Source organism: Phodopus roborovskii, unplaced genomic scaffold, assembly GCF_943737965.1.
Source record: "Phodopus roborovskii unplaced genomic scaffold, PHOROB, whole genome shotgun sequence".
NCBI classification, from domain to species: domain Eukaryota; kingdom Metazoa; phylum Chordata; class Mammalia; order Rodentia; family Cricetidae; genus Phodopus; species Phodopus roborovskii.
In genome coordinates this window covers 2529904-2557241 of record NW_026126599.1, presented here as the reverse complement: position 1 = coordinate 2557241, position 27338 = coordinate 2529904, and the positions used below count along the sequence as shown (strand labels likewise).

General features: G+C 50.1%; 1 protein-coding gene across 1 annotated transcript in view; it reads left to right on the top strand.

Moving 5' to 3' along the window:
- The window catches only part of Mad1l1 (mitotic arrest deficient 1 like 1), a 304513-nt gene that overhangs the window by 219238 nt on the left and 57937 nt on the right, over nt 1–27338 (top strand). Inside the window, exon 16 of the mRNA XM_051205386.1 lies at nt 7413–7620. Within this exon, the coding sequence (XP_051061343.1) occupies nt 7413–7620 (208 nt within the window). The remainder of the gene's footprint in view (nt 1–7412; nt 7621–27338) is intronic.

The following is a 27338-nucleotide window of genomic DNA, read 5'->3' as shown; positions in this document are numbered from 1 at the left end:
TCTTGGCAATCCAACATGAGCCTGGGAGAACCTGCCCTAAGGGCTTCCTGTTCCAGCTGTACAAGTCCCCCCCCCACTCCCCGCAACCCCCAAGTTCTCTCATATGTTGCTGAGCAAGCTCACACAGCCGGAGGTCCAAGAATGATGCTGAAATTCGAGGTGGGTGGAACTAGGCTGTAAGGGGGTAGGAGTTTGCTAGCATGAAAGTCACATGCCTTGTCTAAGCAAGCCTTACCTATAGTCCTCTAGGGTTGTATCCTCAAGCCCAGCAGTTCAGCCTGGGGTCTGTGCTGTGTTAACACATCCTGTCCTGTCTTCTGATCTACCTTAGTTACTAGGAGTCAGGCACCTAAGGGTGTCATAAAAAACAGCCCTGACTTATGCTGGCCCAAGAGTTCCCCTCCCTAGTCCTGTTCCTGGAGCTGCTGAGGGCAGGTGAGAAGTGTGACCGGACCTGGTCTTCTGAGCAGGCAGGTCCCACAGGCTGGGTGCTATAGGGGAGAGCACACAGTGACCACCTGGGGGCCCTGCACTATGTTCCTGTGGCCTCTGCTGCTTTCAACCCTGCTTTGCCCCCAGCTCCCAGACCCAGCAGGCCTCCAGAAGCCTCACTCTTGCTATGGAGCTTCGGACCTCAGCTAGGAGAGAGGGGTATTGATTTAGTTTTGAGTCGAGTGACTTATAAATATGCATGAAGATCGGCGGTTATTTAACTGTGCTTTTTAATTCTCCTCGCGTTGCTGCCTCTTTCCAGCAGGGTCTCTTGGTATGCAAGTCAGGCACCCAGTGGCAGGCGGCCTTGGCTCTCAGCTTGCTGCCTGGACTTTCTCTGGGGCAGCTGGACCTGGAGGAGTGAGGCTAGGGGCAGCTATCCTCCCATGGGGACATAGGAGATTTGGTTCTATTGTAGGGTCAGAGGCTAGCGGATGCTTTTTTCCAGACTTTATTTTTAAGTTTTCATTATGTTTTTATTTATTTATTATTGATTTTACATGTCTGCTTATATGAATATGCATGTACCACAGCACACATGTGTAAGCAACCTGTGGGAATCACTTCTCTACTTCTACCATATGGGTCCCAGGGATAGGAGTCAGGTTGTCAACATTAGCGAGAAGTACCTTTTGCCTTTACCTGCTGAGCCATCTTGCAGCCTAGAAGGGTGTGTGTGCATGTGCCATGTGCGTGCAGGTATGTGCATGTCTGTATATGCCTGCTATGTGTTTATGTACACCATGTGGATACTTATAGGTACCCATGTTGAATCCCCTGCAACTGGAGTTACAGGCAGTTGTGAGCCATCTGATGTGGGTGTTGGCAACCAAACGTGGTTCTCTACAAGAACAGTTGGAACTCACTCTGTAGACCAGGCTGGCCTCAAACTCAAAGAGATCCACCTGCCCCTGCCTCCGGAGTGCTAGGACTAAAGGCGTGCCCTACCACCACCTGGCTGAAGTAAGGTTCTTAAAGATCAGATTCACTAGGCCTGGAAAATAGTTCCATGGGTAGGGCCTAAGTTCAAGTCCCCAGCACTCATATAAAATGCCAGGCATGGCACATGCCTGTAACATCAGCATTGGAGAGTGGAGACAGGTAGAGCATAAGAGCTTATTGACTGGCTAAAGCAGTGAGCTCCCAGTTCAATGAAAAGATACTATTTCAAGGAAATAAGACTAAGAGCAGTGGAGGAGTACCCCCACCTCTCTCCAGCTCCAGTTTCCATATGTGCATGGGCCTATCATACAGTATATACAGAGCATTTGCACACACCTATGTATACCACATACAAAAAAGACCAAATCCAACATGTTCCCCACCACAGAGGGAAACTGATGTCCCAGTGGCTAGGAGGTCCTGTGGAAGGAAAGCCATGCACATATTAGGGGAAGAACTACTATATGAGCAGAATCCACCAGATCCTGGCCCACTCAGCCATGTGCCTGCTGATGGATGGAGAGCAGTGGCCGGTCACTTGAGCTTACATGGACTTGAACAACAATAGAAGGTCACAGAGTGGACAGGTGGTAAGAAGAGCCACTTGTCCTTTAGGAAGTCCACAGCATGCCCTGGAGGATTCCCCCGCCCCAGATCTGCTAATGACCACTATCCATGGACCCGAGCAGGGGCCATAGTGTGTCCCTGGTGTTGCCACCTTCTAGCCTCACCCTTTGTCAGCTCCTGTGTGTCCGTGGTCATTAGCAGAAAACGTCAACTCGCTCACTCAGCAAATGAGATGTTTTTGTTTAGTCAATGATTGCATCGTGGCATCAAAGGAAGGTTCCAGAATTTTCCTTTTGAGATTCTTGTCAGTGTCTCCACAGTTTCCTCAGCTGCAAATCAAACAAGGCAACAAATTTTAGCAGCAGATTACAGCCATTCTCCCCTTTCTTCCTCAAAGCTGTCATCCTGCGGCAGACTCAGCGAAGTTGCTCACTCGCTCCCATCTGCTTGTCTCCCATGCCTCACTGGCCCCCTTGATGGTGTTTCTTCATATTGGCACTGATGCCCCTGGGTCTGCAACAGGCAGCAGGTGTACCTGGGGAGGAAGCAGAGCCACACCAGTACTGAGACAGGATTTGGTATTGTGGGTATAAGCCTGGTACTTAATTTCTTCCCAAGTGGTCTCTGTTGCATCTGCTGTAGATAGAGGGTACATGGCTGCTTGGCTCCTCAAGTGCTCAGACATGCCCAGGCACAGAAGTAGCCATGTTTGGTGATAACCTCTGGGCAAGTGGATTGGCACACTTTAGAAGGCACTGGCCTGGTTCTCTGGCCTGTGATAGCCCTCAGAGTTTACCCTATCTTTGTCATATAGTTTTTAGCTGGCCCCTCCTCATAGCAAAGTCCTTGGTGTGTCTGGTGGTGGTAATAGCGCTGATCTCTCTCTCTCTCTCTCTCTCTCTCTCTCCCTCCCTCCCTCCCTCCCTCCCTCCCTCCCTCCCCAGAGGCTACACTAACCTTAACAAGGATGACACTCACACAGCTTACCTTCTGTACCTTGTGGCCACACTACCCATGCCATTTAACTCCCCTTCTCAGACCAAGCTCTGAAACCCCTTTTCCTGAGCCCTGCCACATGACTTGGCACAGAATCCTAGGTGGCGCTGGGTGCCAAGTGAGAGCGCACATGACTGTGGAACCAGGTGATGCCCTTGCCCCTGCCTCATCCATTTCTGAGATGTCTACAGATGGTTGCTGCTTCACTGCAAACCTTTTGTCTCCAGGTGGTTGTGTAGGGAAGAGAGTTCTTAAATTGGGGTCGCTTCTGCCTTCGACAATGGCCCCAGCTCATTGTCACAGGAGGAAGACCAAGGCCATTTCTCCAGACCTCTTGGCTCTTTATGCTTCAGTTGGTGATCTGATTTCTAAGCCTGTGAAATGCATTCTGGCCCGAGAAATGTTCCATTTGTTAAGCATTCATTCAGTAGCCTCTGTGCCACAGCAGACATATTATCAGTACCAGAAGCACTGGGAGGAACAAGACAGACAGCCCTGTCCTCACGGAGCTGACCTCTGCTAGGGGACAGCTAATGAAACAAGTGTTTGAGGTGACGCAGTGTGTCATAACATGTAGGTGCTGTGGAGAGGGTACGGCAGGTAGTAATGGGCTGTCACTTGTCGCCTGTCAGTTCTTAGCTGGGTACTTGTTTTGAGTAGGCACTGAGGCATAGCTGTTGGCTTCGTGCTCTACAGTGTGAGACAATGGCTTGTCTTGGCTCATCGTGGCAGAAGGGTCTCAGACAGTCTGGACAGACGCAGCTGTGCTGGTTGTGCCTCCTTCCTCCCCAGGATATCTCGATATCTCTCTGTCTCTCTGTCCGTCTCTGTCTCTCTCCCCCACTATGTATCCCTGGCTGGCCTGGAACATACTATGTAGATAAGGTTGGCTTCGAACTCCTAGAGATCCTCCTGCCTCTGCCTTGTGAGTGCTGTGATAAAAGTGTGCACTAGCACACCCAGCTTATCCCAGGAGTCTGTGGTGTCTTCTGTGCCGTTTGCTCTGTATAGGGCTGTGGGAGCTGTGAGATCCCCTAGCCCCAGCCTGTTAGCCTGTATATCTCACAAACTAAGGTTTGAGTTACGGTTTTTAAAATCTTTAAAAGGAAAAATCAAGAACATCTTAGGCCAAACAAAAACCTCTATGTTTGGGTGAGCGTGATTTCATTGGCACACGTGATACTCTTCCCTGCCAATTCCCACGCCTGTAGTCTGTGGCTGTTTTCTCACTGAGCTACCCAATGGGCACTGGGACAGGTGGGCAGTCTTGAGGCTGGCTGGCTCCATAGGCAACATCAGACTGAGCTCTGATTCCCTGCCCAGCTCCTAGTGCTTGGCTTGGGAAGAAAAGCTAAGGTTCTTGTCCAGCCCCAAGGCTGTCACAGCGGGTGTGGGTGATGGATTTCACATGCCTGGTTATCTCCCCGGCTGGTGAAATTGCACGGAATAACAGACTGTTGAAATTGCACGAGTAACGGTCCTTTCAACCCTGAGAGCCAGGGAATCCGCTTTCTGGGAGCCTCTTCATCCCCAGGGCTTTACAAGGTTCTCAGGAAAGCTCTGAAGAGCATGCCAGGCCTGCTCCCCCTCCCTCCCTCTCCCCAGTTCTAGCTGGTAGCTTCCTCCTTCCTCTCCTTCTGATGAGAATATACTCAGGATGTGGCCTGGGAAACCAAGTTTGCAAACCCTACTGTTCCCTGCAGGTGGCTCTGGGCACTTTCTGCTCCCCATCTCCCCCCACCCCACCCCACCCCCACCAAACACACACATCCATGGAGACTGCAGACTGGCACTTTACCTCCCATTCTCCCCTGCTGCTCCCAGAAGCATATCTGGAGTTGTGACAGGTATAGACCATACCATCCTTATGATGTGGAGGGAAAATGACCTATGGCAACTTAACCCATGTGATGCCCAGGCTTGTGAGCACAGGCTGCCTCACTAAAGCCAGTCTTCCAGATTATTTGTCCTGTGTCTGGTGGTCTGAATGGATGGGCTGTTTTCCCTGCTTCCTCAGGAGGCCTCATGGGAGGGGACACTGAGGCCAGAGAAGCCAGGAACCCCTTATATGTTAGTCAAGATTCTAACACAATATTAAAAAGACCTCAGATCTCACAAGGCCCGCTGAAGCCATCCCCAGGACCACACTGAGACAGCCTCAAATCTTAATGTCTTCTAACCCCTGGATGGTGGTATGTATAGACACAGAGATCAGTATCCCTTGCTAAGCAGCCATGGGCACATGGGCTCTGAGGATCCCAGGCCCTCACCCAGAGAACTGGGTGTATGGTTCTCTTCCACCCAGTCCCTAGAAGAGACATCCGCGCCTCCATGTTGCACTCTGTGGTAGCCCTGTTACGTGTCCGAGAGCAGGAGCATCTGGGGAAAGGTTGGTCAGAGAAGAAAACTAACTCCTTATGTGACTTCCTGAGTCACCTCGGACCTCACAGAAGTCTGCCTTGGGATCAGTGGAGACAGCAGACAGCCTCCCACCTTCCACAGTTCAGGAGGTGCATGACGTCCTTTGGTGGCTTTGTTGCATGGTACAGTGCAGTCCCCACACCATTGTCTACTCAATGCCCTGCCAGAATGCACAGCCTTTCTGCACGGGATGCCTGATTCACACTAGGCATATGGCCTGCATTGGCTGCAGTGTAGGTTTTCCCAATGGCTCATGTGAATACCATTCTGTGCCCATTGGCTCTTTGGGCTCTGTCTGTGAAGTGCCTGTTCATGCATTTTGCTCATTTTTCCAATGGCTGACATTTTTTTGATTACTTTTGAGTTGGGAATGCCATCTAGGTATGAGCTGACCAGGTAGATGACCTCAAAGAGCCACTCTACCCTGATGTTCATCCCTTCCCAGCCAGGGCCCAAAGTACTTTCAAGTGTATTGTCCCCTCCCCCAATCCTATTTTTCCCTTCGTTTTTTTTTTTTTTTTTTTTTTTTTGGCACAGAGTCTTATGTAACCCAGATTAACCCATGAGTCTCAAACTCATAACTCCCCTGCCACAGCCTCCTTAATGTTGCTACTCCACCGGCTTCCATTCCTTTCCCTCATGTCAGTGCACCCTCAGTGTGCTGTCAGGATGGTAATGTTCCCTCACACTCACTTTCCAGCCTTCCCTTTGGGGGCTGGAGAGATGGCTGAAGAGCACCTACACAGTGGTCTACAACTCTACCTCCAGTTCCAGGGGATCCAGTTTCTGACCTCCATGAGCACCAGGTACTCATGGAGTACACATATGTACATACATGCCAAACACTCATAAATATATTGCAAAAGTTTATTCTTAATCTTGCCTTTTATATCTTGATGTGCCTTCCCTGGAGTTGGTGTCTGTGTGCAGTGAGAGGTAGAGGTCATGGGAGCATACTGCGTTGGAGGGGGAAATCTCTCCAGTGCCACCCAGACACAGTTACTGCTTTGGGGACATATTGAGACATCTACTAGAATCAGCCACATTGCTCTCCTGTGGTTGTCCCTAGCTGTGGGGAGCAATGACAGGTGGGTGCCACCCAGGGGCACTGTTAGCTATGGGCACCAGACCGAGGTCTGTGGGGACTCTACTGTCCTTCCCACAGTGCAAATCTAAAGCCGTTCTAGAGAGCAAAGGTGTTCTTCCCTTCTTCAGTTCTGGGTCTCCCTCTCACAGATGTCTTACAGAGAGGGATAGATGACAGGCCTCATAGGGCTGCAGGATAGGCATTGTGAGCCTGGTCACTCAGCCTTTGCATCGGGATTCAGGGAGTGGGAGTGACTGTGAATGGAGCCAGGTTATATATGGTACTGTACCACTGATCCACACCCCAGCCCCTCACTGGGGGATTCTAGGCAGGTGCTGTACTATTGAACCACACCCCCAACCCTCACTGGGGGATTCTAGGCAAGTGCTTTACCACTGAACCAGACCCCAGCCCCTCATTGCTTGGTTCTACCTATGTGTTTAGCCTCATCTTCAGTCCTTTTTCCTCTGAGACAGTCTCACCAAGTAGCCCAGGCTACTCTTGTACTCACTCTGTGGCCCAACTGGCCTAATACTTGGAATTCTCCTGCCTCAGCCTATTGTGTAGCTGGGATTACAGGCCCGTGTTTCTCATTATTTCTGGAACTTGGCATAGAATTTGTTATTTAGCTAGACTGACCAGGGAATTGGTGTGCTGGAGCAGCTATAGTGGCCCCGGGAAAGGAAGACTGCTTTGCTTGTAATCTTTACCAGTTCAGCCACTTGTCAGGCTGAGTGGTAAGGGGCTTGCCTGCACACATTGTACAGGGTGCTGAGATGGTTGTCACGGCAGCTGCTGCATCAGACCTTGTGTTCTACCAAAGTCTCCTTGGCTACCAGGATCGTCCTCTGTGTTACTGCGTTCCTCATCCACACCCAGTGACCCTGCACTGTGTTCACTCCTCTAGGGTGACTACAATCAGAGTCGAACTAAAGTGCTACACATGAGCCTGAACCCAACCAGCATGGCCAGGAAACGCCAGCAAGAAGACCATGCCCGGTTGCAGGGGGAGTGTGAGAGGCTGCGGGGACTCGTGCATGCCCTGGAGAGAGGGGGCCCCATCCCCACTGACTTGGAGGCTGCCTCCAGCCTTTCCTCAACCAAGGAGATGGCAGGTAGGTCCCCTCACCCATCCCTCTGTTCTCCAGAGAGGTATACGCATAAAGCATCCAGGCTGAGTGGATGGACAGAGCCCACCGGCCCTTGCAGCCAGCTGAGAGGTATTGCTTCCCTGCAGGCTTCACAAACAGGGTTAGTCATCTGAGTTTGCAAGCAGCTAAGATCTTCTCAGACCCCCCCAAACAAATTAATACCATTTATCAGTTTATATGTGGGCCATTAATCATGAGTAAATCCAATCCTCAGAGAAAACAGGGCCATCGTTCACTGGCCTAAGCACACGTCACAGAGCCCAGGGCCCTTTGCAACCAGACCTAAGATTCCAGGAAAGAGCAAGCTAGTACAGTCAGTGCCTCTCATCATCCTCTCCAGTCTGTAAATCAGAGTAACAACCATCAGAACATGTACCTGTCACCCCTGATGCATTGGAGAGGCCACTGACATCAGTCACTGAGCCTTGGTGAGCATGGCAGCAATGAGATCCTGCCCCATCTGCTTTGCTCTGTAGCTGTGATGTACAAACTTGTGTGTACAAGGAAGGGGTTTGTACCAGGTCTGGGTGGGGAGGGAACTGGGACAAGGGTATGCTGGAGGCAGGCCCTGCAGCAACCCTGTCTGTCCTGAGAGCACTCTTGTCTCCTTCCCCTTAGGAGCATTTCAGGCCACCTGTGCTGTGCTGGGGCTGTGGGCCACTGTTGTCTTGGGATTTGTGTCTTGCTTGCAGTTCTCGACTCCTTCTCATCCTGTGAAGCGTCCCTGCTTCCTCTCTGTGTATCTGTCATCTGGTCCTGCGGAGGCACTTGGCATTTCCAGTGAGAGTCCTTGAGCCAGGGAGGGTGGAACTGTCATCAGAGAGTCCTTCCTGCAGCACGGGTCTCAGTATGGAGCGGCAGAGGCAGATTCTTCTGGTCTCTTCATTCCTGCATTCCTGTTCTGTCTCCCTTCTGCTTGCTGTATTTGCTCTAGGACGTCATAGAGGGCTCCTGAAGACAGTGTTGCACAGTACCTGGGGGCCCTGGGATGGTTGAAGGCATGCACCAAGGACCTGGTGCCCCCAAGGACCCAGAGTCCGAATGGGAATGGCTGGTGCACCCTCCCTTCTGTCTCCGTCAGACTGAGGTGCTCTGGGAAGCAATCAATACCTCAGGGCTCCACACAGAGAGCCTGCTCATACTCTATATGACCTGTCATTATCATCTGTGTTATTACCATGGTCTTGTTGACTGGCTGTAGGGAACCCTGCCAGCCTTAGGTGCTCTGGTTTGGCAGGTTCCAGTTTGTCAATGTATTTTGTGAGTCTTGTGGTTCCTATGGCACTATAGGAGTGGATTGTGAGTGGCAGATGGTGTGGGTCAGGACCTTGTGCCTCTCAGGAGCTTTGAAGGTCATATTGGCCTTCACTGTTGCTCTTCCCACAAGCAGTGTCATGGGTGTGTGTGTGTGTGTGTGTGTGCATGCGCGTGTGTGTGTGTGTGAAGTGCGTGTTCTCCCTGCATACTCCTTCACCTCCACTCTTCTTCCATGTCAGGTTTTCAGAGTGAAGGAACTTAACATTGACCCTCTTCAAGTCTCACATGTCTGTGTTTCTGCACACCAGAGCCTGCAGACGTGTAAACGTGTAAGAACCCGGTTTCAAGCCCAGGTCTCTTGGGTCTCAAACCTCTTGCTCTCTCCAGTGGAACAGAAATGAACCCTAGCAGCTCTGAGCTTAGGTTACAGCCATAGCACTTCTGAACTCTCCGCTTCACTGGCATTGGCAGTCAGACGGAGGAGACCCCTACAGCAGATGCACCTCCCTGTCATTGGCTTCCAGTAGCCCAGAGTCCAGCTGGGCTTTTTAGGGAGACAGTTGGAATATTTAGGGAGACAGTACAGGGGTTTGGGGGGGCTCTGTCCTGAAAAAGGCTGATCCAGGGACCAAAACCCAGTCTCCCAATGCTTCCCTGGATCCATGTGTGGCCCCCTGCTGCTGTGGCCCCTGCCAGTGAGCTGGTTAATTGCAGTTTAATTAGGCATGCATTAAAATTAAAACAATCTCATCTTGTAAGATTGACACATTGGAGGTGATCAAATTCATCACTGCTTGACTGGGCACAGCGGGTCCCAGAAGCAGCTCTGGAGAAGAGAGAAAGGGAGCTGGCTTGTGTGGTATTCTCCTTTACCTTCAGCCTTTCTGCCCTAGACATGAGGGTACACTCCAGGGTCTAGTCCATGGCTTTGGGGTAGGTTGTAAATTATTAACTCAGGTTCTTCTCTGTAACTCAGGCTGGCCTTGAACTCTCCATTCTCCTGTTTCAGCCTCCTGAGTGCCAGGATTAAAAACATGCACCATTAAGTCTGACTGAGGTTGACACTTAAGCACATGGCACTTGGCACTTGACTCTGGGGCCCGAGACACCATGAGCTACACTCTGCTTGGACTGTGTGATTTCAAGGTCACTACTGTTCCAGCATTGCTTCACATATTTTCTACACCACTGGCTCAGGCTCTGGAACCTAGGTGAGCTGGGTGGCAAGGGAGGGTCAGGGATGCCCCAATGCTCCCAGAGCCAAATCAGCTTGGCCACTTGGCTAGATACAGGCCAATCATATCCCCTGTTTTCTTGGGGAGGATTGCACCTCCCAGTCTGTCCAGAAGTAACTAGGGGTTCAAGGGTACATTCTGAGTAACTTACATGAGAAAGGAGACATGGGGGCTTTGTCTCAAGTGTCCCCATACAGCTGTTCATGGCATGCTACTCTGGGGAGATGTCAGTTGTTTGTCCTGAGCCTCTTAACCAGTGTTGCAGGTCTGTAGAATGATGTTGTCTGAGCAGGTACATCCCCAATGCAACCCCCATAGCCAGTGTTCCCATGTAGAACAGCAAAGTGTCATGGCTGTATATGGGCTATGTGGCAGGAACAGGGACATAAGAGGACCATATTTAAAACAAAACAAAACAAGACCTGATGTTGTAATAAATAAATGTATTAGTTTTCAACAAGGCCCAACAATACTTGGTACACTGTAGGAATTATGAAATTCAGAGCTTGGTACCATAAATGAAGTTTTATTGAAACATGGCCACCTTGTTATTAGGAATGTCCACAACAACAAGAGTTAAGCTTCCAGAGACTAGTAGAGGTACCTTCCTAGAATCCCCCAGTGAGGGGCTAGGGGTGTGGCTCAGTGATAGAGAACCTGCCTAGAATCCTCCAGTGAGGGGCTGGAGTGTGGCTCAGTGGTAGAACACCTGCCTAGAATCCTCCAGTGAGGGGCTGGAGTGTGGCTTAGTGGTAGAACACCTGCCTAGAATCCCCCAGTGAGGAGTTGGGGCGTGGCTCAGTGGTATAGCATCTGTCTAGCTATGGTTGAGGGCCCTGGGTTGAGCCCCAGTACTTGCGGGCTGGAAGGACTTCTTAGTTAAAAGCAATGAAATGGATGAGCCTCAAGTTTAACCTTTCTGAACATCATCTCTTCGTAAAAACAACCCTTAACACTACACTCTGACACAAACACCGTAAGGGATATAGTTATCAGGTGACAATTCGACAAGAGGAAGCAAAGCTGTCTCCCTTCTCATTAGTCAAAGAAACACATTCACTGGAAACACTTTGCTATCTTGTGTTTTAGGGCTCGTGCTAAAGTAACAGTTTGGACTGTCCAGGCAGTTGTGTATGACAGCTCCAATGAAGACTCCCAACAGTTTAGCAATATGAGTCATGCTCCACTCCTGGCTCCAGGTGTCCATTCCCAGGCCCAGGGTTACAGTCTGGTGTGTCCTTTCCTATGTCTAGAGCCATGTCTCCAGCATGATGCTCAGCTTCCTGCACCTGGATGAGCACCTCATGAATTACTTTGCCCACTGAGTAGTCTCTCACTGGGTGATGCTCCATGGTATTTGCTCTTCATGTTCCCCTGAGGTAACCCTGATGATGCTGCGGGCCAGTCCCTGGGAGGGATGGAGAATGCGAGCACAGTGTTGTTGTCTACCTTGTACCTGGGGAAAGGATGGTGCCAGCTGCTTCTTAACTCCCAGGAAGGAGGTTGAGGCCACTCAGGGTACCCCGCCAAGCCCTCAGTGTAGCCCCACTATTGAACCATATAACCCAGTGCATGTTTTATTAGACTTGTACTGTGGACTGATTGCATTTAGAGAGAGTGAACAGAAATAGTCTGTTACAGTTCAGATTTGAGATGCTTATGGCTGCTTTTAATAATGTACATATACACTTGTGCAAGTGGAGTGAGCCCACAATGAACCCAGAGACCAAGGTCAGCCTCCCGAGGATTTCAGTGAGACCTGGGGAAGGAACCCTAGGCAGCCATTGAGGCTCTAGAGCAGGTTGTAGCTTGACTGCTGTCCAGGGCACACAGTGGCCATGAATCTAGTGTCAGGAGACCCATGAAGCATGGCTAGACTCCAAAGCTGAGCTGCTGGAAGGTGCTCTGGGCTGCTGCTGAACCCCAGAAACCATCATTTTGGACAGAACCTGAAAAGAAAGGCCTTGTATCTTCTCACATGCTGTCAACATGAAGAGTGTGCAAGGAGCCAGGAAAGTAGACCAAGACTGCAGCCATAGGAGCAAGCCCATAGTGACCAGCATTATGAGCACCATAAAGTCCATAGGTATGCAAGTGACCAGGGGCTATGTGACACCTGTCTTTCCGTAGTCACGTTCCTGTCCGGATGCTTTATTGCAGCCACAGACGTGAGACTGGGGCAAATACCAGCTGCTCAGAATGTCATTAAGTAAGTACATAGCCCTGCCCAGTCTGTGCTCACTATTAAAACTAAGTACTAGGTAGGCTGTGGTTCACACCTGTAAGTCCAGCACTCAGAGCCCCAAGTTTCAGTCAACCTGAGCTACAGAACAAAATCCTTATCAAATAAAAGGTAACAAAAGGCAATAGAAAAAAGAAAAAAGTCATGATTACTGAAAGTAGATGAATGAAATAGACAAACAGAAGCCTCTAAGCCCAGAGTCTCGTCTAAGTTAATAAACGTGTAATGAACAGTGAGCAATAAATCCATGGGGACCATCTGACAGATGCCACCAGGACAACTCTCCAGTGATCCGGACAAAGACAGATTTAGACCTTGACTCCAAGCCACACAGCGAAGAGATTATGGAGGGTCTGCAGCTGCAAACACAAGGAATCAGCCAGAATAGCCCAGAAGAAAATAGGACTATTTATCAACTCACTAAGGAACCTTCCAAGCCTGAGCCAGGCCTGTCGGTGCAGGCCGTCACCATAGCCACTTGGGAGGCAGAAGCAGTGGGGAGCTTGAGTTGAAGGCCAGCCTGAGCAACTTCATGAGATGCTGTCTCCCTTTGGTGTGCAAGATGGGAAAGGGAGGTTGACATTCTGGGAAGCTCACAGACCAACTATCCTGGGTACTCATTGGTGAGCACAGACCTCAGACTGGCAGAAGGTGAGGACTGGCATGGACATGGTCTTCTGACATTCATGAGTGCATTATGGCATACGTGTACGCACACATGCACATGCTCACACACATACATATGAATAGCATACACATGTTTTGCATGTCATAAGCACATATCACATATGTGTCTATATACACAAAGGTTTTTATGTTTGTTTTTCTTAAGGATGATGGGATATAATGGCTGGCTTTGTGGGCTGGGAGAGGCTCTCCCTCTCTACCTCAGGTTATTCACAAACTAGTCCCCTCCCCACCCATCTTCCTGGGTCCAACCAGAACTTCAAAGCTCAGGGGCCAACGTGGAAGACAGACCCTGAACTGGGACAAAGGAAAGGCTTCAAAGGGGATTTTTTACAGCTGGAGGCTGACTATGGGGCTCGGCCTGGGTGGGACTCAGGACTGAAGTTCCCACAGGGAACATGGCACAGAACCCTGAGCAGTCAGGCTTCTTGATCCAGGTCAGATAGAGCTGAAAGCTGTCCATCCTATAAGTATGAGCCTAGCTGCAGGTAGAGTGAGTGAGGTCCTAGAATTGGGGTGAAGGAACTGAGGCTCTGCCTCAAGGTTGTGACCCTCCCAAGAGCCCTCATCCCCAGCCTGTCTCAGCTGTCTCTCAGTGATGGAGAGCTTCCCTGGGCAGTGCCAATGTTTTCAGCATAGCCTAGCTCCCTTTGAGGTCTCTAAAGTATAGAACAGGCTCCCCTGTTCTACTCTGGATACCATTTGTCTCCCATCCATGTTCATCCAGAGCCAGGGTGACCCTTGCCTCTGGCTCCAGACCTCCATTTGAGGTTAACACCAGCCTACTGGCCATATCCCCAGGCCTGTTCCAATGATATGCCCTTCACTCTGGTCACCTTTCCCCCTTCTTGCTGACTCACTGTCACCCCTGCCCTTCTTTGGGCTCTAGGTACTTTGGAGATAGAGCCTTGTATAGCTTCAATCTTGTTCTGTTTTCATGTTCTGTTTGGGAGATGCCAAGAAGCAAACCCCAGACTCACACATGCCAGACAAGCACTTTACCCCGAGCCACATCCCTGGACCTTGAGTCATATCCTGAGCTCCCCCTGGCTGAGGGTCCCCGTGACCCCACATGGGTCTGCTGTGGCTGAGTAACTGCCACGTTCCCCAGCGTCGTTGAGCTGCTCGGCTGAATGCCTTGTTTCCTTTCCTTCCTGGCATGTCTGTAAACTTTGCCGGGTAGCTGAAGCCAAGTACCCAATTAGGGATTTCTCTCCAGTTTCATTCAGCCTGTAATTGAAGTGGGAGCGCCTTCGCGCCTGACACATCAAACAACCGGGCGCCCTGGAACCCCAGCCTGGATACGCTCGGCAGCCCTGACCTCCCCACCTCAGACCTGTAGTGCCAGATCAGGCCAGGAGGTATTGGCACAGCAAGTGCTTACAGGGTCCTTCAGCTTGGGGTCCCCATGGAAAATCATCTAGGCCTAGCTTGGCTGCTACCATCTACCCTTAGCTTCTTGTCTTAGAGAGAGGGTAGCATGCTCACCTGCCTTCCTGGGTTGTCACAAGGCTGACTTTAGTGGCTAGCTTGCATTCCTTGATTGTGGCACATGCTCTATATTCTGTGCCATGGAAACATAAAGGTTATGGTATGGGGTCCATCTGACTTGGGGCTGCTGTGGGGTTCTGGAGTTGTGGGTTCCATCTGATTTGGCATAGATACAGAGGGAGTCACCCACTTCTCCCAGGAGCCTACACCAGGCTGTCTCGGCTTCGTGTCTCACCACGCTCAGCAGCAGCACCCTCTGTCCCCAGCTGTCTAAGGGTATAATTAACTCTATGATTTAGTGAGCTTCAGCGGTGCTCTGCCTCCATGACAGCCTGGCTTTAGAATGTTCCCATCACCCTGATGGGTCCCCAGTGCCCTACAGTCGTCCCTGCTCCCACTCACAGCTCCAGGCAATCACTGATCTTTCCTCTGTTGATTTGTCTTTCAGAACATTTGTCTGAATGGAACCTTATACTACACAGGCCTTTGTTCTGGCTTCTGCCGCTGAGTATAATACTTTTGAGATTCAACCGTGTCATAGCATATATCCATATTCCTTTGTATGGCTGAGTAATATTCCACCGTGTGAATGGCCTATGTGTTAGGGATCAAGTCATTGATGGTAGACATTAAGTTGTGTCCCCGTGTTGCTGTGGACATTGGAGATAGTGCCCATATCTTATTGTAGAAGGGGATTTGTGGATTACCTGGTACATTTATCACCTTTGTAAGGAATGACCTAATTGTTTTCCAGAGTGGTTGTGCCAGTTGACATCCCCTTATGAGGGTCCCCTGTGTGTGCTTGCCACCCTCCCTCCCATTCGTCTTTCTTGGCTTCTCGACGACAGCATCCTCTGTGGTTGCTTTTCCCTAATGACTAATGATTCGGAGCTCATTTCTGCAGCTTATTAGCCATTCATACATCTTCCTCGCTGAGACGCCTCTTACATCGGTGCCCAGTTTTTAATTGGATTGTTTGTCTTCTAATCATTTTCTTAATGCTTTCGTCTGATAAGCAGCGTTTTTAATTTTGATGAAGTGTAATTTATCAGCTCTCCCTTCCGTGGCAAGCACTTTGTCCTAGGAACTCTGATCACCCCAGCACTATGGTTGCCCATGACTTTTCAAGAAGGGCTCATTTTTAGACCCCATGCTTCACCCTGTTAGTGCTAGAATGATGGAATCCGATTTCATTTGTCCTCTTTGATCCTCAGTCACCCCACCACGGTAGGCTGCTTTCTATCACTATGATAAACACCATGACCAAAGCAATTTGGGGAGGGAAGGGTTAATTTTGTTACCCTATCTCAGCCCACAGATAAGTCAGCCCGGAGGTCTTGGCAGGAAGTATAGCAGAGGCTGTGAAGGAATGGTGCCTACTAGCTTTCTCCCTATGGCTTGCTCAGCACACATGCCCACATGCCCAGGGGTGGCACAGCCCAGCACAGCAGTGCCCTGGATCCTCCCACATCAGTCATGAATGGAGAAAATGCCTCACAGGCTTGCCCATAGTCCAGTCTGATCGGGCATTTTCTTAGCCACGTTTCCCTCTTCTCAGATGACCCTACCTTGTATGAAATGGACAAAAACTTAACCAGCACACATGCCTTTCCCAATCCCAGCACTCTGGAGGTGGAAGAAGGAGGAGCAGGGGTTTTTAGTTTATCCTTGGCTACCTAGTGAGATGGAGGCCAGCCTGAGGTGGAGGAGGAGGAGTAATAAAATAATAATAATAATAATAATAATAATAATAATAATATAAAACTGCATTTCTATGACTCTGAAGATAACTCATGATGTGGGTTCTAGTCCAGAATCACTCTGTCTTGATGAATGTGTTTGGCCAACTCTCCACAGTTCTACCCTGTCCTGGCAACCCATCCTTTGTCATACTTGAAGCAGAGGCGGTGGTCCTCTGAACCTCTTCTGGAGGATTTCCTGCCCCTTCCTGTGCTTTTCTGAGTCAGCTGCCTTTTTCCTTCTTGCTTCTTTGTAAACAGGTGTATTGTGTGACTTTTCCTGAGGAGTCTATTTCTATTCACCCCAAAATTCAGGTGGCAGTAACAGACCAGAGACAATTCCATCCAAGTCTAGCTTGGTGAACCAGTGAGTTTATTGGGGTTTCGTACAGGAATGTGGATGATGAGTTACTGACAGTAATGTGGGTGACTCCAGCAGCTGCATCATGGCCCACCCCAGAATGCTGATGTCTCGTGCAAGCTGTGCCCCTGGGGCTTCCAGCACAACTTGTAGGTAGCTCTGCTGAAGAGTCTCCTTCCCTGCTACTGTTTTCTCACCCCTGGGAGGGGTGAGCCATTGAGCTAGCCCTCTCTATGTGGGAACATAAATCTCTGAGAGCCTCCTGAGGAGAACTACAGCCCATCTGATTTCAAGATGCCCAGGGCCATGTCTGTCACCTCCTCAGCCCCATGTAACATGCACTTTCCAGCTAAGCTTCAGATTTCCGGATCTCCCTGCTCTTCTCTTGTTTGTTCCCACTCACACTGCAAATTCAGCTAACAGTAGTGAGTAATAGTCATGCCAGTCCAAATGCTGTGCTACCTTGAGATTTCTTCCACCAGATACTACTCAACCCAGCACTTGAAGCTCCCCCTCCTGCAAAATAGACTCTCTGCTGTGGTGTAAGGAGACAGAGTGGAGGGGGCCATGACAAACAGATCTGTCAGGTCTAGCAGGACACCCAGGGCATGGGACTCCTGCTCTCCATGTCCACTGTGACAGTCAGGGTGCTATGTGTTGCCTCTGTACATGAACAGGTGGTTCTTGTTAAAGTGCTGAGAACTGGAAGGACTTCAGGGAAACTTGGGCAGTGTTGGAAAGGGTGGGGTCAAGGGTCCATGGAAGGCTGGGGAGATAGTTTAGCTGGTAAACTCTTGCCTTACAGCAGTGCGAGGTCTATCCTCAGAACCCACATTAAAAAATCTGGGCATGGTAACATGAGCTCAGGACATCAGTATTGAGGAGATGGGGACACATGGATTCCTAGGTCTCCTTGACCAGCCAGCCTACCCTACTTGGTGGCTCCAAGCCATGAGAGACTGACTTTTTTTTTTGAGACTGACTTTTTTTTTTTTTTTTTTAAACATTACAACTTACATTTTTACTTCTTTATTTTGTATGCATCTGTGTGAGTGTGGGAGCAGTGCATGTGGAGGTCATAGGACAGGTTTCACAAGTCAGTTCTCTCTTTCTAGTGTGTGAGCCCCAGGACTCTCTAACTCATATCAAAAGGCAGACAACTGAGGAGCAGTGCCCAAAGTTGTCCTTGGCCTACACATATATGTGAATGTTCGTACATACATGCACGTGTGGGATATACACACATGTACTTGTATGTGCACACATACACATGACTGTACATACACAGGCATGCACACACTCACAGAGTCAGCAGAGCCCCACTCCTGCTCTGTCTAATAGAATCCAGGCAACCTGGATTCAGCTCCAGCTCTGTGTTTAGTCATTAACATGTTACAACATTCATGCCATCATAGACCAAGACTACCGGTCTCCTCTGGACTCCAGGCCTTGGGGAGCAGGAGGGCCGCCTTTGCTTCCTCACTTTGAAAGCTGATGATTTCCAACCCAGCCAGACCCTGTCCTCTGTTCCAGCTAGTGTGGCAAGAAGACAAGAATTCCCAGCTCCTCTCTTCTTACCTGGGGCTCCTCTCTGGCCTAACCATGACCGACCTTTTGTACTGCCTGGATCCTTACACCTGTGTCTTCAAGGTCTTAGTTGCTGCCCTTCTAAAACCTCCGAACTGCTTCAGCTTCTGAGTTGGTTCTTAATCTGCAGTCTGAAGAATTGGTTCCATATCAAGTCCAAGGCCATCACACGCATTAGCGGGTTTTTAATACACTGCTTCGTCTCAAAGAGGAGGGACAAAGGAGACTTAAAACTCTTGTCTCGCCAGGAGCAGACAGATTGACTCAAGAATGACTCGGTCAATAAAAGATGAGCTCTGAATACCACCATCCCCAAAGGGAGCTCGCCTTCCAGGGAATTATGGTTTCTGTACACCCAGTGTCAGAAATTAATATTACATCCAGTGTGCGGAACGGATCGCCTGCTCTCAGCCTCATGAAGATGTGACTCCAGCACGTGGCTCTGATGTGACTGGTCTTCGCTGCCTCTGCCCACTGGCTCCCTCAGAGTGTCTGTTCTGTTCAGAGGACGGCAGATCACTGCCGCAGCACCAGTCTTCTCTTAGCACACAGCCTGCCTTGCATGCCTGTGGAAGGAAGTTTCTTGGAGTTCTCTTGCTTTGTGATGTGATTCCCTGCTTTAAGTGTATTTTGCTGGGCAGGGGAACAGAGGGTGTGTGTATACATATGTGATGGTGTCATGCTTATTGGTTCTGGGTATCTATATGTGTGAAACCTTTCTTTGAAAGCTGTGGCTCTACTAGAGGACATGGATAGGCTGTGTCCATTCATGTGTATGCATGCGTGTGTGTGTCTGTGTGTGTGTCTGTCTGTGTCTGTGTTTGCACACGCCCATGTCCATGCATGTGTGTGCACACGCATATGGATGTGGACACTAGAAGATGTCCAATCTCTTCCTCCTTTGTGCTCCATCTTAACCTTTTGATGCAGAATCTCTCATGAACCTGGAGCTAGACTAGCAACCAGCAGGCCCCAGAATCCCTCCTGTCTCCACTCGTCACAGCTGTGGGGTTATAGGCGTGTGGCCAACCCTGACTTTTTACTTGAGGGCTGGGGATTTGAAAGCAAGTCCTCCTGCTGCCATCTGTCTCCCCAACTCCATGATACACTTTGCCAGAAGCAGCTCCCTGCCTCACTATCCAGCCTCCTGGGAACAAGAATAGGTGAGTCCATACCAGGCAGCCCTGTCTGAGCCTCCCCCAGCCCTTATCTTCAGCTCAGTAGTAACATAGGAGCCCACATGCTGCTGTTTTGGATATTCTGGAACCTCTGCTCCAGCACTCAGAGCCTTCATTTCAGCCCCACCAGAGGCCCTTGCAGTAGAAGGCAGCAGTGTCTGTGGTAGGCACAAGAGTTCTGTCTGCCAGTGAATTTATTGGGCTTTCTTTCAGAGAATAGGTTAGGGGCTGCTCACAGGGGTGTGGGTGCTTGTCCCCCAAATGGCTACATTGGAAAACTACCAAGCAGGAATGAGACTTCTCCTTAGCCACATAGATGGATTCCTCCATCCCTTTGTCTTCCCTGGCCTATATACTCCAGCTCAGTGGTTCTCAGCCTTCCTAATGCTGCGACCCTTTAATACAGTTCCTAATACTGTGACCCTTTATAATACAGTTCTTCATGTTGTGGTGATCCCCAACCCTAAAATTATTTCATTGCTACTTCATAACTATAATTTGGCTACTGTTATAAATAGCAATATAAATATCTGATATGCAGTTTGGGAACAACTACTCTAGCCTGAGTCCAAGTGCAATTTGGGTGGGGTTGCATATAACAGATGGCAGAGTACAAATGGATACTCAGGTGAGGGTCTCATGACCCTCCCCATCACTCTAGGGTAGGATATAAACAGTCCACAGACCCAGCTGGGATGAGCCTTTTGGAAAGGGGTCACAGCTGAACTTCCCACGATGGCATTTACTGAACTTGGAGGACAGTCACTCAAACAGCCAGGCAGCTGGAGCTCTGTGCTCCCCACTGCTATGAGCTCAGTCTTCCATCACCAAAGTTGACACCTTGGCCTATGTTTTTTCCTCTGGGTCCCCAAGCCCTCTGCCTGTCTTGGACTGGAGATGGCCTCCCTCAAACTGCAACCCAAATGTGGCCCTGACCTCATAGAACTGCCCAGCTGAGATCCAGTGGAGAGCAGTCATCAGCTCAAACACCAGGGAGTGCAACCCTGCTGCATGCACACAAGGAATGTGTCCCCCATGGATGCCAGAGTCACCATGCCCAGGACGGGAGTTGCTAGAGCCTACAGTAGCACTCATCCCAGGGTTAGCTTCCCTAGGGCTGCTCCCATCTGGCCCTCTGAGTTATCCCAGCTAAACCATGCCTTTGATACCCTCACTCCCAACTCCCCCTTCTCATCTGTTGCCAACCTCCCTGCCAGAGCTTCCCAGTGCACAGCCCCCTACAGAGAAACCTGGCCTTTAGAGCCAAGGCAGGGTCTCAGCTCTTGAGCTGGCTGTCCTTGAGTGAAACACCAGCTTGTGGCTCAGCGGCCTGTCAAAGAGGCTCACGTGCTGCCAACGGAGGCTGTGAGTGGAGACCAGCCCTGGAACAGTACTGACTGGCATCTCACACTCTGCAAAGTGCCTCACCCTCTGCAGTGCATCCTACTCCCTGCAGTAGTATCTAGCAGTGGACTGGATGGCATAAGCGCCTACAGCCATCCAGGCCTTGCTCTACCTTTTTCCTCCATTTTTTGTTCATTTTGTTGTTGTTTAGATTTTGGTTTGTTTGTTTGTTTGTTTGTTTGTTTGTTTTTTCCTTTGACACATGTAATCTAAACTAGCCTTGAGCTTCTGATCTTTCTGCTTCTCCCTCCCAGGAACTGGGATTACAGGTGTGCACTTAACATCTGGTTTATACCATGCTGGGGATTAAACCTAGAACTTCATGCATGCTAGGCAAGTGCTTTACGAGCTAAGCCGCATTCCCAGCCTTCCTCTCTGTACCTTCTAATGGCCCACGTGTCCAGTCCTGGTCCCCAGTCTTCTATAGCTCTAGGCCACCCAGCCCTAGTGTCTAAGGGGGGGGTGTGTGGGTCTGCTTACTCTTCTGCCCATCATTTAGGGCTGCTGAGCCTCTTTCAGCGACCTTGCATCCCAGGCACTGTGGGTGCTGGGCTTGCCTCAAGGGAGACCCAGGCTTGGCCTCCAGGGACTTGTACAGTAGAGGAAGTGGACCATCAACCAGACAGGGTCCACAGGACCCTCAAAGCAGGGTAGCACACATGTCCACCAGAGGTGCAGAAGCTCAAGGAAGGTCAGGAAGAAAGGCACTTGGAGGTGTTGGGGCTTGTTGTAGAAGTACTCCACTGAGCATGGTCCTCTGCCAGAGGCAGAAGTCCAGGGCCACTTGTAGCATGGCAGAGAACTATACTGTTCAGGCATGTGTGGGTGAACCTGATACATGCAGCAGAGTGGCAGAAGCCAGGCCAGTACTTAGGGCTGGGTTTCCACAGCAGTAGAAGGAAAGGAAACCCCACCCACGCCTCCTGCATCTGATCAGGAGGGCAGTCAGCTCTAACAAAGCAGGATCTAAGCAGGGCTGGTCTGTGTTTATGTGTGGTGGGGTAAAGCATCTGTTTGGCAGGGGCTCTGGGTCAGTGCTAAGTCTGAAGGAATCCAAGGGAGCCTCATTACCTGGGACAAAGTCTACAAAGGTGGATGGCAAGTTGACAGGGCCTATGGCCTAGAGCAGCTTTGGTTACTGGCAAGGGAGCTCTCCATTTAGGTAGTAACTGGTAGGTGTATAATAGAGCTGGAAGTAAGGGTGCATCTATTATAACTGGGGCACACCTGTTACTGGGGTCATGAGGAAGGATTGATAGACCCAGGCAAAGCTCCCCACGTGCCAGATAGGATGGGGAGGGAGGCCTGTTAGATGGTGCTTTTAGCCAGCTGGAGGCTCCATGTCAAGGAACACAGACACCAGGTCCAGCCCTACATGGGGCTGCATGTAGTTTTGACCCCAACCTGTGACCCTTATTTTTCTGAGCCAGAAGTCATACAGCAGTGTTCATGACCTTTGATTGTTACTGACCGGGCGGGCCTCTGCTGGGCACCTCAGGCTTATGCCACAGGGCAGAGAGCCTGCTGTAGGAAGGGTCCATGTAGCAGAGGAAAGGCTGTCTGATGACTCAACAGGTGGAGCCATAAAGTGAAGCCAGCAGTGGGAGACATGTACAGGATCATGTAGCTTTAGCCCTGCTAGCCAGTGGCCAGGGGTCTTTCTGAACCAAGGCCCCAGTTGCTAATGGAAGCTCAAACCCCAGGGTGGTACCTGAAGTAGCCTCACCTGGTAGGTGTTTGTGGATGTCTCTTAGAGTAACATGATCCTGAAGACCCAAGTTGGGTGATACAGATCTTCTGGGCCCCTGGTTTGTCTGCACATCCGTCAGCCAGTGCAGTGTGCCTCCCACCCTAGAGGACAGTAGACAGCAGGGGCTGCTGATCCTCTACTGCCGAGAGTGCTGCCACATGGACTGTGCAGCCTGGCACTGCCGGGCCTCTCTTACTCTGTCCCTGGGGTGGGGGAGGGAGTCTTACACGAACGAATATGATATCAGCACCCGCTTGTCACCCCGGGACTCTCCCACCCTGTAATCTGGTGGGCTGTAATTGCCAGTGTCTTTTCAAATCATTTTTGTGCAAGGTGACAAGCTGCTTGCTGGAGTGAGCAGTTAATCACACAGAGATGCCCCGCTTGAAAGGCGCTCAGAGCTTACCCAGGGGCGGCTGCCAGCAGCCAGGCGGGTGCACGCAGTCTGCTCATCTGCATATAATTCCAGGGCGAGCAAGCATAGCTGAGGCTGGTGTAAACCATGCAATTTCCGGCCCAGCAGGGGACACAGGCTGGTGGTGGGGACCAAACCTCAGGGCCTATGGCATCAGTAGAGTTAAAGCAACCCCATCTCCATAGGGCAACAGGAGACCTGATTAGCAGATGGTGGTGGGTCACTTTGGGGACTACAGGCCCCCATCGTAGACCAGCTGCTCTACCTGTCACTCTGCAGGGTGGTTTCAGGGAAGGAGAACCCCAAAAAGTATCCTAGTTGCCACGGTACATCATCTCTACCTGCCAGCCAGTCCATTGGTTGTTTGCTTGAAGTTTGGGCTTGGGTGGGCTAATAGCCTTTGGTGGTCTGTGCCATATTGGGCTGGCAACTCCACTTCCCTCCACGTGGGTAAAAGGTTGAGCCCATAGTGACCCAGCAGGCTCTAGGTCAGTGCTCTGGGGCATCTCCTCCTGCCACTCTCTCCAGGCAGCTACAGGGAGCAGGGCACACATCCCTGTCACAGCCCCAGCGGTGCCCGGCCTCCACAGCTGCTAATAAAATTGCATAAATATTTGATGGCTAATTATTAAATATTTAAAAATGTAAAACTGGAATGGTTTGGAAGTTAGCTAGGCATGAATAATTCAGTCCTTAGATGCATGTTAGCTTTGGGTCTGAACAGGGCCAGCACCTCCAGTGCCTGCTGTAGTGGGGAACATAAGTCCCAGGGACTTTTCTGGGTAGTCACCAGTCTCCTGAGCCTAGAAACAGAAACTCAGGCAGAGTCCCTGTCATCACACTGCAGGACAAGTCTCAACTTCTTCCCTTGTAAAGTCAGGAGAGGGTTCATGTAGAATTCTGAGTTGCCAGCCTGGGTCGTGGTCAACCAGAGAAGGTCCCTTTACTTCGGTGAGCCTGAAGCACCATCTGCAGAAACCAAAGACCTGACCAGACACCTGACCAGACACAGGAGAGAGTCCAACCATGTCCTCAACCCATGGTACACAGGGGTCCTTCACAGGGGAGACAGGAATAGACTCCTAGGCCCAGCCAGAGAAAAACTCAGACAATGACCTTCTCTGTCTAGTGCCTCTTCAAGGTGGGGCAAGCTGGGAAGAGCACCTTTGCCTAAGGTTGGGGGGCTAAAGTTGTGCTAGCTGTAGTGTATGATATTCTAGTACTGTGATTTTTGCAAGGCCTGAAACCCCCAGCTTTGGTTAAGTGGATTTTAGTCATTCTTTTTTTTATTTAAAAGGTTTTTTTTTTTTTCATCTTAAATACCAACTGTATCTTCCCCCCTTCCCCTCCCACCCTCCTTCCCTTCTCTGTTCCTCCTCACCTTCCCTCCACTACTTTTCAAAAGGGAAAATGGCTGTGCCCAGAATCCCCAAAGGAGTGTTCAAAAGCTGCTTCTAGCTCTTAATCAGATGGTGGGAGCAATAGGGTAGCTGCTGCTCCATTGGACCACACCCTGCTTTCTGCTCCTACCCCACAGCATTACAGCCAGGAAGGAGGGGAGAGCCCATCTTCAAAGGTGGGAGCCAGAGAAGAGAGCCACATAGCCCTGGGCATCCCTGGTGATGTTATCCTTACCTCTCATCTCCCTTGAGGAAGCCCTTTCCTGCATCGTGGTCAGTGCCCTTTCACAGTGATGTTCAGTCACCATGAGGGTAGCATGTTTGTTTCCCAATGGCCTGTGTGTGAGCATGCTTGCTTCCCAGGCTAAGAGAACTTGGCTGTATTTCCTTCTGGCTCACTCACACTCAAGTGTAGGTTGTTTTCATTTGAGTGTCAGTGCGGTAGCAGATTGCCTTAGTTCCCTTGCCATAGCACTCAGACCTACACTGCTGTGCCTAGCCTGTTGTGGTTGTTTGAATGAGGACAACCCTCATAGGTGCATATGTTTGCATACTTGGTCCCCAGTTAGTGGAACTGTTTGGGAAAGATTAGGAAGTGGCCTTACTAGAGGAGGAGTGTCACTGGGGTGGGCTTTGAGGTTCAAAAGCCCACACCGGGTCCAGGGTGTCTCTCTGCCTTCTTTTGGCCAATCAAGTGTAAGCTCTCAGCTACTACTCCAGTGCCATGCCTGCCTGCCTACAACCATACTTCCTGCTTTGGTGATCATGGACTGACCCTCTGAAACTATAAGCAACTCTCCAATTAGATACTTTAGTTTATGAGTTGCCTTGGTCATGGTGCCTCCTTACAGAAATAGAACAGTGACTAAAGCATCTGCTTTTTAGCTGCATGACTGTTCTGGCTTCTCAGCAAACAGGAAGGCTGCATTCTCTATCTCCAGCATGGGTATGCTCTGGTGTATGCATACACACACATGCATGTCCACATATACATATATACACACATATATACATGCATGCATGCATGCATCCCTCACCACACTCGGCTCTAGTGGGACCTGTGTTGAGTTGGTGATGCTCTGACCTGGCTACTTTAGTACACATATCCTCATCTTGCCTAACTGGCATGGAGATGAGGATGCTACCTTTATGCTGTGTTCTTAATCATGTTTGGTTTTCATGCTGTCCGACATGCCTGAGCGTCTGGAACTCTCCAGAGGGGCTGTCAGTGTCCTCTCAGTGTGGGCCATCTGTCACTCTGTTCATATTCTTACCCTTGGCTAGTCCTCTTGGGGCTGCAGCCTGGGATCGGAACAAAGTGTGCTCCGCTCTGAAGGGCATCGTGTAGGCTCTTGCTGACACCGCAGGTACCTACCCTGATGGTCCCCACAGTCATGCAGGTGCCTCCTTCCCCCTTTTCTTGTTCTCTCGTTGTGTCTCTTGCCTGTGCCAAGAAGGTTCAATGCTCTGGGATGCTGTTTGCCAGGGACTGAAGTGGGTGTACCTTCCAGACAGGACTCTGGTGGGCCTGTCTCCCATGCTGTGACTATAACCCAGAGCCTTGCCTCGGTTAGAAGCTTCTTAGGAACTTGGCATGGTGTTTTTGGGTTTGGGTTTTAAACAGTGTCTCATGTAATACAGGCTGGCCATAATTCACTATGTAGTCAAAGATGACTTTAACTTCTTATCCTCCTGCCTCTACCTTCCAAGTGCTAAAATTACAGCACTTACCATTATGCAGAGCAGGGATTCAGACCCAGGGCCTCATGTGTGCCAGGCCTGTACTCCCAGGTGAGCCACATCACCAGACCCTTGGTAGTTTTCTTTGACGGTTGTATGTTTCTCTCCCCAAAGAGAAAACAGTTGGGGTTTCCTTTATCCTCATGCAGAGCTGACCCTAGGGTCATTGGGGCTGGCACTGTTGTGACCCAGAGATGCTATAGCCTGGTGAAGGTGAGCATTAGGGTACAGGACCAATAGAGGCTGTTCTAGTTTACTCTCCTACTGCTGTGATCAAACACTGACCAAAAGCAACTTGGGGGCTGGAGAGATGGCTCAGTGGTTAAGAGCACTGGCTGCTCTTCCAGAAGACCAAGGTGCAATCCCCAGAACCCACATGAAAGCTCACAACTGTCCGTAATTCCAGCTCCAGGGGATCTGGCATCCTTACATAGACAGATGCAGGCAAAACACACATGAACATAAAAGAATTTTACAAAAGCAACTTAGGGAGGAACGTTTATTTGCCTTATAGGTTGCAGTTCATTATCAAGAGGTACCAAATAGAGACCTGAAGCAAAGGAAGGCTACTGACTAGTTTGTGCCCCAGGAGGGTACTGACCACAATGGGCTAGCTCCTGCCCCCCTCCCCACGTATATTAGCCGTCAAGACAGGGCTCCACACACATGCCCGTAGGCTAGTCTGAAGGCATCGGTTTCTCAGTTGAACTTCTCTCTTTTACCTCTTCCAAGGTTTGAATAAGTTTACAAACACTGCCCTTCACAGGGCATGAAGAAGTGGCTCAGATGTTAAGAGCACATACCTTCAGGAGAACCTGAATTCAGTCCCTAACTAGCATCCATATCAGGCAACTCACAACCACTTTACCTTCAGGGGGATCTGATGCCTCCAACAGCACCTGCACTTACACACACACACACACATATCCACACTAAGACATACACACACATACACATAGCTTAAAATAATAAAAATAAATCTTTAAATAAAAGACACACCAGGCCCAGCACCCACCTTTCTGTCTACAGACTGTGAGCACAGGTGGTATGACTGCGGTGAGCCCAATGGCCGTCTTCTCTCTGGTTACCTCTTCTCTGTGTCTACCTCGTGTGTCCTTCTGGCCCCTCTAGTATCAGCCATTCTACAGACTTCAGGCCAGGAGCTCAGACTCCAGAGATCTGAGCCCATAAATGCT